This window comes from Muscardinus avellanarius (assembly GCF_963383645.1).
Source record: "Muscardinus avellanarius genome assembly, chromosome: 7".
In the NCBI taxonomy this organism is placed as follows: Eukaryota; Metazoa; Chordata; class Mammalia; order Rodentia; family Gliridae; genus Muscardinus; species Muscardinus avellanarius.
The window spans coordinates 114,916,042-114,929,383 of record NC_137793.1 but is presented as its reverse complement, the minus strand read 5'-3'; the positions used below and the strand labels follow the sequence as shown (position 1 = coordinate 114,929,383).

At 43.4% G+C, this 13,342-nt stretch overlaps 1 protein-coding gene across 1 annotated transcript in view; it reads right to left on the bottom strand.

The window, feature by feature from the left end:
• SELL (selectin L) overlaps positions 1-13,342 on the bottom strand; it is a gene marked incomplete at both ends in the record, with an annotated part of 37,992 nt that overhangs the window by 24,498 nt on the left and 152 nt on the right. Inside the window, 6 exons of the mRNA XM_080698793.1 lie at positions 2,289-2,417; positions 3,914-4,099; positions 6,176-6,361; positions 8,567-8,674; positions 10,041-10,427; positions 13,234-13,315. Coding sequence (XP_080554919.1) covers positions 2,289-2,417; positions 3,914-4,099; positions 6,176-6,361; positions 8,567-8,674; positions 10,041-10,427; positions 13,234-13,315 — 1,078 coding nt within the window. The remainder of the gene's footprint in view (positions 1-2,288; positions 2,418-3,913; positions 4,100-6,175; positions 6,362-8,566; positions 8,675-10,040; positions 10,428-13,233; positions 13,316-13,342) is intronic.

Here is a 13,342-nt window from a genome sequence, read left to right as displayed (position 1 = left end):
ACGAATTTCTAATAGCAGGAGGTTTCAGGTTATAGTTGGAGAAGGCCTTTCACTGGAGACTGCTTCCTGTATTTTATTTTCTCAGATGACACCTCCTATTCTTAATCTTGGATGAAGGCATATCATGGTAGAATACCACTAGGGATGGGTGGAGAACATTCTTGCAGTTGCTTGTACATATGGTCTGGGCAACCTTTACACATTATATTCAGAGAACAGAATACATACGCACTAATTCAATGGAAAGGAAATTAAAATGGACATAAACTGATTGCACAAAAAATAGCACAGAGGATTGGGGGGTAGATATTATTTTGAGGTCATCATGGCTCCTGAACTTGAAACAAGGGTATTTTAAAAAATCTATCGGTGCATTGTCCTTATACACCTTAGTGAGGTTCAAAAGTCACACGAACGTGCACACAGACCTTGGTGTGCTTCCCTTCAGGTACCCCCTGCTCCCCACGCCTCCCGGGACATTGAGATCAGTGGGGAGGGTTCCGTACATCAACTGTTTCTTTCACGAGTTCTGCCTTTTCACCTTTATCCAACCCCTTCCATTATTATACTGGTCTCCTCAATTACGTGAAGTCCCCTTTGTTTCCTCTTTTCTCTCTAGCTTTCACATATGAGAGAAAATACTCAACTCTCGACTTCCTGAAGCTGACAGATCTCCTCAGCAGAATATTCTCTAGTCCCATCCATTTCCCTGCAAATGACATAAATTTGATCTTCTTCATGGCTGAGTAAAAATCTATTGTATGTAGAGATGACATTTTCATTATTCATTCTTTTGTTGATGAACACCTAGCGTAGTTTCATAGTTTAGCTATCGTGCATTGTGCTGCTCTACACACTACAACATTCTGACTTGAATTCTTCTGGGCTGATGCAAGGAGTGGTACAGCTGGCTCCTGTGGCGGTTCTGCTCCTGGTCTTTTGAGGAACCTCCACACTGATCTTTACAGCAGCTGTACTAGTTTGTAGCCCCATCAAGAGTGTATGAGTTTTGAGAGTTTCTGTTTCCCCACATGCTCTCCAGCATTTACTATCATTTGACTTCGTGATGGTTTCCATTCTAACTGGAGTTAGATGGCATCTCAGTGTAGTTTGATTTGCATTTTCCTGATTGTTATTGATATGGAACATTTTTCATATGTTTATTGTCTGTTCATTTTTCTTTTTTTGAGAATTATCTATCCAGTTCAACTGCCTATTTTTACTAGACTATTCGTTCTACTAGTGTTATTTTAAGTTCTTTATATAGTCTTGATATCAGTCCTCTTTCAAAGGAGTAACTGGCAAACAGGGGTATTTTACAAGTTGCTTGATGTCTATAAATTTTACAGTTTTGAAGAGTTTCCCTGCGTGAATTTAGTCAAATAATGCAGTGCACACCCAGAGCCTGCTGCGGTGTGAGCATGTAGCTGACAGGTTGGCACCACCTGGAGATGTGGGCACGCTTGGCGGAGGGAAGGGTGTGGTGCCGTGTTCTCCTCGGGTGGTTTCTACCTCCATGAAGCAGATAATAAATTCTCAAGGTAGTCCTCCTTCCCCTTTCTTCTCCAATTCAGGGTGGAGGGAAAGTATAGATGGTGAGTTGGCTTTAACTGTGGCCTTGAAGAATCGACACCAGAGAGAAAACCTGGAGATTCTCCCCAAGAACGTGCAGCTCCCACATGTCAGGGGCCAGACGTGCACATGAGCCTTAAAGAGGTCAGGTATTTGAGAGCAGCACTTTGAAAACCCGAGTAGACAGTGGATTAATTAATTTCCTAGCTGGGTTGTGGTGTTGCATACCTGTAAACCCAGTATTTGAGAGACTGAGACAGGCAGATCACAGGTTCACAGCCAGCCTCAGCAACTTAGCAAGGCCCTCAGGAACTTAGTGAGACCATGTTTAAAAATGAAAAATAGAATAGGCCTGCGGTATAGCTCAGAGATAGAATGACTCTGGGTTCAGAGGCAGGTGGGCTTTTAAAGGCATTCTTTTTCAGAATTAAGTAAAAATTAAAAAAATCATTAGCCATTGTCACTCTAGCAAGGTGTCTTGAAGGACAACAGTTGTTTTTAAAATGTTTACCTAAAGGTAGGCAAAAGCCAGCCAGATTGTCTTAGTGATGGTGGGTACTGGGACGATTTACATGTCTCCCGGGACTGACATCTCTAGCACGCAAAGCTTGGCATTCTGCTTCAGTTGAGTCAATTGCACTTAATTTCCTTGTGGGTGTCTTTCTTTTTCTCACTTTAAAGCTGTCTTACTTTCAGGTGAAGTGAAACTCGCATACCTTTTCTTAATCGCCTTGCCAGCCAGATGATAAACGCCAACCCAGAGAGGGCGGTGACCACAACTGCCACGGGGATGAAGAGGGGGTTATAGTCACCTTTCTTGATCATGGAGAAGCTTCTGTCTGATTCTGAAAGGGAAAGGAGTCAGGCACGTGGCATGAGATCGCGAGCATCATCTTCCTAGTCTAGCTCAGGATAATTCATTCTTTCCCTTCTCAAGCCTTGCAGAGGCCATTTGACAGATGGAAATTAGGTGCGGGAAGGCCCATGTGACTCTACCATGGAGATAAGACTGGCCCACCTGTATCCTAACACCTACAATCTCAGACCCGAGGTTTGTGACTCATAGGGTTTCTGGGAATGGATACAAAAATCTTGGCCAAAAAAAAAAAAAATGGTTATCATAGCCTGTTGTTCTATGGCTTGTTCAATGGCTGGAACTCTGAAACATGAAGAAGGTCTAGAAAGTCTAATACAATTTCAGGAAAAAGAGAGCCCCGTGATCTGAAGTGGACAACCTGTTAGCCAAAGGAAACCCACTGCTTGTACATTAAGGCATATGTGCAAAAACTCACTTGATATTGACATGCCGAAGACCTGCACTCATCTATCAAATGACATCAACACGTCATGGCCCTTTGATTACCTCACACATCAGTGAAAATACAGAAACATATATTCTTCCTAAGTGTAAACTAAGCTCATTTGCAGGTTTTTATTGGAAAAAGAACTAATATTTTAAAAATCTGTCTTCTGATACCTTCACCTGAAGGAATCTACATTTACATTTTGGCGCGGGGGCTGATAGGGTCCTTTATTCTGCATTATATTTGGGGAACCCTCTCGAGATGTTCCCATCTCCGTATTCAAATACCTCATGCAGAGAAGGCTCACGGTCCCAGAGCTGGTTGATGAAGAGGAGGGGAGGAGGCTAGCCAGCCCTGGAAGTAAGTTACCCAACAAATCCAACCCAAGGCTCCTCTAAAAGCTCCCAGCTGCCTCTCTGCTCCGCCCCCCCACTCCACCTGCAAACTCAGACACCAGCTCCTCTGACAGCCTCTACAGATCTGACTACTTCAGGCCCTGAGTCAGCCCCGTGGAGGTGCTCAGGGGCAGACCCTGGCAGCTCGTCTTTCCTGTGCTGATGTGATGTGTATGTATTCTAGTACCTATGGCCCGCCACACTGTCAGCTGGAGGAGGGACAAACGTGACGATGACATGGCCCTTCTCACTCTTCGCAGATGCAGATTTGGAGACACCAGCTTAGTACTTGAGAGGTATCCCTAACTTGGGGAATTAAGTGGTCATTGGTGGCCACTTAATTGGCCACTTTAGCGGTCCTTTCTAGGGACCATCAGGGAAGTCAGACTGTAATCGAATATATGAATGGATAACAAATAAGTTACAAACAACGGGTTCACAACTGAAGGTTTAATATGGGACGTGTTGGGAATGAAAATGTCTGCCACTTAAGAGACACGAGCAAGGGTTTATAGTAAGTCGATGCATAGAAATCAATTTTTAGCCACATAGAAGTGAAATGTAAGGTTCGTCTTTCTTTACACCTGCTTGTCTATCAGCACCATCTTTAAGTGCTCTGTGCATCAGGGCAAACTTACTCACGTTCGCATATTGGAGGAGGACTAGACCAGATTCCAGATGATCCACAAACAGTTTCCGTCTCCCCGATTAAGTCAGTTCCTTCTGAGCAGCTGAAGGTGCATGCCGAGGTGAAGCTGAAATTGGCCAGGGGGTGACTGCAGTCCATGGTCCCCAAATCAGGTGCCGTCAGAGGCTCACACTGAATCGCTTCAGTGAAGAAGAACAAAAAATCACAAGGAGTATCTCTGAGCAGAGAACTCTTTGACCGGTTCTCAGCCAAGGTTGTCAGACTTAATTGGGAAACCATGCACATGAACCTAGACATTACTCATCTCTTGAAACTCCCTCCACCATGTTCCAGACTTTAGTTTCTTGAAATGATGGTGAGAAGTGGGTGGGGGCCAAGGCAAGGGAACAGCAGGTGCCAACAGGGGACTGTGTCGCCTGCCCCAGTGCCGGCCACGCACCTCTGCCCCGGGGCGTCACGGGCAATTCCTGGGGAATGCGGGCAACTTCCACCTTCTCACCTGCCATAAAGTCCACCCAAGAGATTTCCAGAAATATTCTACTTCTCTGAAGCAAAACTGCTGCATTTCAAATGTAAAATGATCAAGAGATGGGTTTGTGTTTCTCATAACAGTTATTTCTCCTGAGAGTTTATGTGTAAGGAAAAGGGCCCCAGAGGGTCCACACAGTCCATGGTGCCCTGCTCTGGGGCCTTCAAAGGCTCACACTGATGTTTAGATATACCAATAAAACAATCGAGAAAGATTTATACCCCTCTGTGAAGGAAATTGGTGTTAAATAGGACTTCATATAAAATACATGTTACTGAGAGAAGAACCATAATTTAACCAAAATAAGAAATGAGAAAATAGAAAATAAAACATGACCACATTATTTTCCCAAGTGACACATGCAAACCCAGGTCTGTAGCAGCGCACTGCAGCCGAGTTATGGGACCAGCCTGCGTGTCTGTCAACAGAGGGGTGAATGACTCAAATGTGGTCTATTCACACAGGGGGGCTTTACACAGCCATAAAGAACAAAGTTATGTCATTTGTAGGAAAATTAATGGGACAAGAGAGCAAACTAAGTGACATCAGCCCGTCTCAGAAAGTCAAGGGTCCTGTGTTCTCTTTCCTATGTGGAACCTAGATAGAAAATAGGAAAGAAAATAAATTTCATAAAAATGAAGATAGAAACCAGTAGAATAGTAGGAGAGAATGGGGGAGGGAGAAGAGAAGGGGTAAAAGGACTTGAGGACAGAAGCATCAACTGATATTAAATTCATATATGAAGGTATCACTACCAATCCTACTAGCATGTATGAGAAAGAAGAGGATGGTGGGGTGGGATGTGGAGGAAACCCACCAAGGCATGTTGTGTGCATATATGAATATATCACTTAGAATCAACCTAGCAAGCCGGGCGTGGTGGCGCACGCTTGTAATCCCCGCGCTTGGGGGCGGAGACAGGAGGATCGTGCAGGTTCGAAGCCAGCCGTGCTGGCGTGAGACCCTGTTTCAAAAAATATAAAATAGGTCTGGGAGTGTGGCCAGGAGGTAGAAGAGCTTCCAGGAACCCCAGTACCACCAAAAAAAAAAAAAAGAAAAAAAAGAAAAGAAAAGAAAAGAAAAGAATCAACCTAGCAAGACCCTGTTTCAGAATAAAACTAAAATATAGGGCCCTGGTTGTAGCTCAGAGGCAGAATGCATCTGGGCTCCATCCCCAGTACCAAGGGGGGAAAAATTACATTGCACCAATAAAATTCTAAAAAAGAGAAAAGAAAAAAAATACAACCACACTGCATTGCTCTAAATCATGTTACACACTTTTAAGTGTCTTTAGAGCATTCATTTTTCACTTTTTGTTTTGGAGTTTAATTTTAACATGAACAATGTCTTTAAAAAGCACCACAGGCCAGGTATGGTGGTCCACACCTATAACCCTAGTACTGGGGAGTCAGAGACAGGAGGATCACACCTATAACCCTAGTACTGGGGAGTCAGAGACAGGAGGATCACGAGATCAGCCTCAGCAACTTAGTGAGTCCTGTTTTAAAATAAATAAATTGGGCTGCAGGTGTAACTCAGAGGCAGGATGCTTCTGGGTTCAGTCCCCAGTACTACAAAATAATAATAATAAAGCATCATAGTACAATTTAAATACACTTTAAAAGAGGCTCCAGATGTCTTATCAAGATTCTTCTGCATTTTCCCAGAATGCAGAACTACACCCCCAGGACTACCATGGCAAAGGCTCCCGTGGGGAGATACTCACCTTCACAGGTTGGTTCTAGAGATGACCAGTTTCCAAACTGGCTGCAGCTTGCTTCCGCAATCCCGACCAGGCTCCTGCCCTCGGTGCAGTTGAAGGCACACTGGGAGCTGAAGCTGAAGGGCCCCAAAGGGTCCACACAGTCCATGGTGCCTTGCTCCGGGGCCTTCAAAGGCTCACACTGGACCACTTCAACAAGGAAAGAAAGGAGATTGGGAGATGTTAACAGGACCCGATGGGTTGGAATCCCACCCAAGGGAAATCCAAGGAAATGGTCTTGAGATCCAATGTTATTGGGATTCATGTCCAAATGTATATTAATATCCAAACATGGATTCTAAATATTCTTGGAATCCATAACAAATATATGTCCTGGGGTCCCAAAAAATGGTCCCAAGAAGAAACGGTGCTGGAACTATCCATGGAGATGAAGGATTGTGTTAGCCATGTGGAACACAGAAGGTTGTGGGCATAGTCAATGAGACATAAAGCACCTTTGTTGAGCAGAGAATTACAGAACCTTTGGTGTTTGGTGTAACTTGAGAGAAAGAGGAGGCAGAGGTGACATTAGATGTGATGAGAGAGAAAGAGAGGCTTTAATGACTACCTTTTACGTATTAAGTCTCGTTAGGCTTTGTGCAATTCAGAATTCACGATGCAGGACAATTCATAGGTACAAATTAGTGGTGCGTGATCACGTGTATGCATTGTGTTTTGATTATTTTGAGTGATCAGCCTGCCGCTAGTACACGTAATATACTTGAGAGGAACTACTTTAAGAGCGTGGGGCTCCTCTTGGGCACTGTTGCAATGATTTAGGAGCAAGACAATACAGGGATGGTACTGGGGTTGATGCGAAGGAGACAAACTGGAAAAATGACAAGTTGTAAAATTCGGTAGTCTGTGACTGCACAAATGTTGGGAGCAGGAAGCGAGTCCCACACAGGTTACCCATGCAAATGGTGGTTATACATTCTGAGTTAAAAACACACAAAAGAACTGTGGCTGTGGGAAACTGACTTGCTAGTCCTTTGGACACCCTGAAGGATATTCTTAGCATATTTGGAGTTCAGGGCTGAAGACACACCTGCAAGTTCAAAAAGCATGCAGATGTGTGAGTCCAAGAAAGTCAGTAAGTTTGACCAAAGGGAACATGTAGGGTCAGAAGAGCAACCGAACAAAGACAGAAGCTGAGAAATAATAGTAGTTTATGGACTTGAATAAGCATCTATGAAGGAGCCCAAAGAAACGATCTTACATGGAGAGAGAGAAGCAAGAAAAGAATGCTAGGTTGGAGAGCAAGACCAGCAAAAGGAGACTTCAGTGTTTTAACAGGAGTGAAATGGACACATCAATTATAATAAGCATTGCAACAGAAAGTTCCAGAATGGGGCAAAATACTGGTTTGGAGCTGTGGCTCACGGAAGTGAGCTGTATCGATTCTGATTGGTTGGGATTAAAAGCCATTTTAGATTTCTTAATTCTTAATATTTTACAGACAATGCTTTTTATTCATTTGATTTTCTAACCTATGCAACCGGATACTTCAAATATGTTTTAAAACCTGGCCAATGCTGATCAAAGGATGTATAGCAGTTGATAGAGTCAAAGCCATCTCTGAGGCTCTAAAAGAAGTGAAGAGATTCCCAGTGATTCTCTCCTTTCTTTCCATTTCCCAATCCACCTTATTTTCTACTTCTAGGATAATTTCCCCGTATGGAGACACTGAGGGGCCTCTCGTGCCCCTCTTCACTAAGCAGTCCCCAGTCTCTGAGCTGACTCCAGCTGGTCTTGGTTTCCATCAAACTCCATTATGGATATGTTTAATCCATTAATTCACTATAAATCCTTTAACACAGACATTTATAATGGATCTGTCACTGTATTCTCCTGAAATACCCCCAAATAAATGAACACGTGGAATTTGTTATTGCATATTATTATATGTCCTGACATTTACTGTCTTGCATCACGATAGGGTCTTTTCAGTTTGTGTTGGCATGACTTTCTGTGACAAGCAAGACTGCCTTCTGAGCCACTTGTTTCTCCGTTGATAAATGGTGCCGTTTTCTTCAGCCTGCAGAATTCTAACTAACTCAGCAAGCCCGTCTGATGAGGAGCTCCTTGGGAGCAGGACTCTGACTGCAGCCCTCACAGCTTCCCTTCAACACGTTGGCCCTGTGGTATACAAATCCACATGTCGCAGAGTGAGCCGGAACTTCACGTTGGCTTATGAAACCTTTGCAGAAATATAACAACATTGTGAAAGCACAACTTTCTGGCCAAAACTTCCCATTTCCCAGAATAACTAGCAGTGCTCTGTCCCAACCAACTTCCAGCAGAAGCAGTCCTGATTCTGATGACAGAGAGAACAACAGAAGGGATGGTGCTCACCAAACTGGCACTGGGGCCCGTGGTATCCCGCGTCACAGGCACAGGTGGAATTATTGATGACTTCCACACACTCCCCATGGCCGCTGCATGACCAGGGCTGGCAAGAAGCTTCAAGGAGGTCAGAAAAGGAGTATTTTAATGTGACTGTACTTTAGTATGTTTAATCACTTTTTTAGACAGACATAAAAAGCTTTTTTGTGAGGCTATTTTAATAAACAGGAAAGGTTTATTTATATACCCATAGCATTCTTTGCATAAAAATAATATGCTAAAAATATTTTTTTTAAGAATATAGTAAGTTGGTGTGGTTGTGTACACCTGTAATCCCAGTACTTGGGCAGCTGAGACAGGAGGGTTGTGGGTTCGCAGCCAGACTCAGTGACTTAGCCAGAGCCTATTTAAAAATTTTTTTTTAATTTTTTAATTAAAATTGCGTGGTGGTGCAGGCTTGTAATTCCAGCATTTGGGAGGCTGAGGCCGGAGGATCACGGTTTTCAGACAGCCTCAGCTACTTAGTGAGGCCCTCTGCAACTCAGTGAGACCCGGTTTCAAAATATAGAATAAAAATTAGGACAGGGGGTGTAGCTCAGAGGTCGAATGCCCCTGGGTTTCATCCCAGACCCACAAAAAATAAATAAATTAATTAAAAAATAAAATAAATTTTAAAAAAATTACAAAAGATATGGGGGATGTAGATTGAAAGTAAAAGGCCTCTGGATTCAATGACAGTAAACACACACACACACACACACACACACACACACACATGATGATAGTACATACTAGCCCTCCGGCACTCATTAAAAGGCTTGGAATTCCTTGCTTTCAAGGTAATAAGCACGTAAAACAATAGCTAGACCTCCATCATTTCTGCACTCTGCTTAGCAATCCTTTCCTTTATTGAAAGCACTAAGGCTTAAAAAAAATCTAAACTTTTAAATTAGTAGAAAGTCTAATTTACATGAGACCAAAGGAACTATGTTTCACTGTTAAAATCTGATTGGCAACAATCCTGATGGTGCTGGAACTGCTGTCACAGTTTGGACAGAAGTTTCCCTCCACCAAAGATGGTGTGACGTTGGTTCTATGGAATCAGTAAGGTTGGGCTGGACAGGGGCGTGCACTGCTGTGCTCCCCGCTCTGCAGGGGAAGCCCGTGGTGTGAAGGGAAGCCCTGCGCCAGCCCAGCTCTTGCTGTCCACTCCCTGCCTGGTTGTCTAATTCTTCCTCCTCCTTTCCACCTACTAACCTTATCCCTTGACTTAACTCAAATTAGGGACACAGTTGTGGGCGCAGGAATCCGCTTTACATACCAAAACCTGCTCAGGGGTGATTCGAACTTGTTTGGGGACTGGCGGTACTTTAGAGCGAGCTAGCCAGCGTTCTCATCCCTAGCGTCTCTGAGGGGCAAATCTGATTGTTCTAACTTGGGCCTTCCCGAGTGGGAGGTCCCACGCAGTCTGGCGGCACCCCACCTGTGTAGCAGAGGGCTGTCTTGCGTTTGTAGCAGGCGTCATCATTCCATTTCCCCGAGTCTTTGTTCCTCTTGATGTAGATCTCCACGCAGTCCTCCTTGGACTTCTTATTGTTGGGCTCCCCGGCCCCCCAGTTCTCCGCTTCCTCGGAGAGTACCTTGTTGGTGCCCACCCAGGTCCAGGTATTTCCTATCTTCCGGATGCCTATCCAGTAGTAAGAAGGGTTGAATGGCAGTATCTCCTCTAGGTACTCGATTTCTCCCTTATTCTGGATGGCAACTAAATCCGTGTAATTTTCTTGGCAGAACTTTCTAGCATTCTCCCAGTTCATGGGTTTTTTAGAATAATGGTAAGTCCAGCAGTGGGTTCCATGATGTGTCAGGAAATCTGAAAGACATAGCCTGAGACATGTGACTCACATACTGTTGCAGGTGGAAGCGACCCAGCAGAGAGCCAGGCTGAGCCTATCGCGTGGTGACGGGGAACTGAGGGCCCTCGACGTCACTGCTGTGACTTCTCAGGGGCCACAGCATCAGTCGTTTGGAGATTTGAAGTAGAACCCACACCTTCTGCTTGAGCACAGAATGCTTTGACTCATGGAGCTATTTTATAAAAAGCGGCCACTCTAGAGTTATTTTCACGTTTTATTTTCCCTCAAAATGCTTTCACATAAAACATATCTTGCATTTCTTAGACATTCGAAAACCACATTTTAGTGGCTTTCAATCATTTAAAACTAATTGAAGTATGCTGTCATATTACTCTACAATCTATAGTGTACTTTTTTATCCTGGGATAAATTTCCCACCGGCCAATGTTTATTATTGTTGTAATGATACAGGTATCAATTTTCTTAGGTCTTCTCCTAAAGGAGAAGCAAAGGACATATTGGTTTTTTTTTTTTTTTTTTGGTTCTGTTTGGTGGCACTGGGGTTCCTGGAAACCCTTCTACCTCCAGGTTATGCTCCCAGACATATATATATATATATATATATATATATATATATATATATATATATATATATACACACACATATATATATGTGTGTGTGTGTGTATATATATATATATATTTTTTTTTTTTTAAATTTGGAAACAGGGTCTCTTAAGCCAACACGGCTGGCTTCAAACCTGCACGATCCTCCTGTCTCTACCTCCCAAGTGCGGGGATTACAAGCGTGTGCCACCACGGCCGGCAGCAAAAGACATATTGTATGTACTTTCTTTCATATTTAAAAGACAATATTTAGCCGGGTGTGGTGGTGCACGCTTGTAATCCCAGCATTTGGGAAGCTGAGACAGGAGGATTGCGGTTCGTGAACAGCCTCAGCTACTACTACTTAGTGAGGCCCTTTGCAACTCAGTGAGACCCTGCTTTAAGATAAAGAATAAAAAATAGGGCTGGGGGCATATCTTAGAGGTCAAATGCCCCTGGGTTCCATCCCCAGTACCACAAAAATAAATAAATAAATAAATAAATAAATAAATAAATAAGTGATCATTTTATTGTAGGCAAAGTTCTTCTTGGCAAGCCTCAGTACATCATCCAAGCCTTATACATCAAATTGCATAGTAAAAAGAGAACAATTTATGAAACCAAAAAATATAGAAATACCAGATGGGTTGCATTATGCTCTTTATGCAGAGATGCTCAGTGGGTGGTGTTTAGTAAACTTACAGAAGCTGGTACAGTGGTGCATGCCTGGAGTCCTAGGAAGCCTGAGACAGGAGGATTCTATGTTCGAAGCCAGCCTGGGCAACTTAGAAAGACCCTGTCTCAAACTATAAAATAAAAATGGCCAGGAGGTAGCTCAGTGGTAGAGTGCCCCTGGATTCAATCTAAAGAACTACGAAATAAGTAAATCCATATGTGGGCTTCAAATAGGAGGGCTTTGAAAAAAACAGATTGGACTCATAACCATATAGGCCATCCTAAGAGTGGCAGGATCTGTGTGAAATTCTATTTTACAGGAAGGTAAAAAGTTTTCACAACCATCAATTCTTACTGAATTGTCATGATGTAAGGCAAATACCATGGAAAAATACCAAATAAAACATAGATCCCATTAAACATAGATCTACTAATAAACATAGGTCCTCTGAAGGATTCTGAACAGGGGGTAACAAGTGCAAAGAAACAGTGATCTTGAGCAAATAAAACATATCAGGAATCAAATAGAACTGGGAAACTTTGCTGGTAGAGGACATCCTAACACACCATTTTGAACTTAGCGTTGAAGGAGCCATTCAACAACAGTCAAAAGTTCTATCATGGAAGGAACTGTGCGGCCATTGCTCTGTTCTTAAGTACCTAAAATAGTCTTTGTACATTGTAGGGACCCAAAAAATACCTGTTGAATAAAAAGAGCCCTAGGTTCCCAGGAGACACAGGCAGACATGGTTAAGAGTCATATATAAGAAGAAGATGGAGTGTTTGCTTGGTCAGAGAAGAAAATCAAAGCGGGGGAACAAGAAGACATGAGCTTACTTGGGAAATGGCAAAGAAAGCTCAAAGCTGCTGCTGGAGAATCTTGGAGGCTCAGGCACAAAACTTGAAATGTCAATGTAAGAAGGACCGAAAAACATCTAAAAGCCCCTCCTCTTAGGGAACCCGTGGTGTAATTACAGAAATTGCAGTGATGTGCACTGGTACATCAGTAGAAAACGGAGTGCTAAAGAATGAATACAGAGGCCGGGCGTGGTGGCCACGCTTGTAATCCCCGCGCTTGGGAGGCGGAGACAGGAGGATCACGCAGGTTCAGAGCCAGCCGCGCTGGCTTAAGAGACCCTGTTTCCAAATAAAAAAATATTAAAAAAAAATAGGTCTGGGAGCATAGCCCAGAGGTAGAAGGGCTTCCAGAAACCCCAGTACCACACACACACACACACACACACACACACACACAAAAAGAATGAGTACAGAGTGCTAAGTACCTTGTCAGCAGCTTCTTAATGATTTAAACCTTCACAATTGAAGGCTTTTGTGAGACTATCAGGAATCAGGGTATGGCAGGTAATAGTGTTTGGAGGTTCCTGGGGAAGAACTAAAGATATCAAGAGGGAAAAAGGTGTTCTCAGAAAGGTTAGAATGAACAGATGTCTACCTGGTAGACAACCAGGCACTCTCAGTGGACACCTAAGAAAAATGAACCTAAGTCTAAAAGGTCTGGCAGGACACACATGTCAAGCGTACCACAACAGAGCGCCATCCAAATCCACGTCTTGAAGGTGCTCCCTGGGCCCCTCCAAGCTCTCTGACATTTCCATGGAAATATCTGCAAATAAAACACAAAAGGAAGATT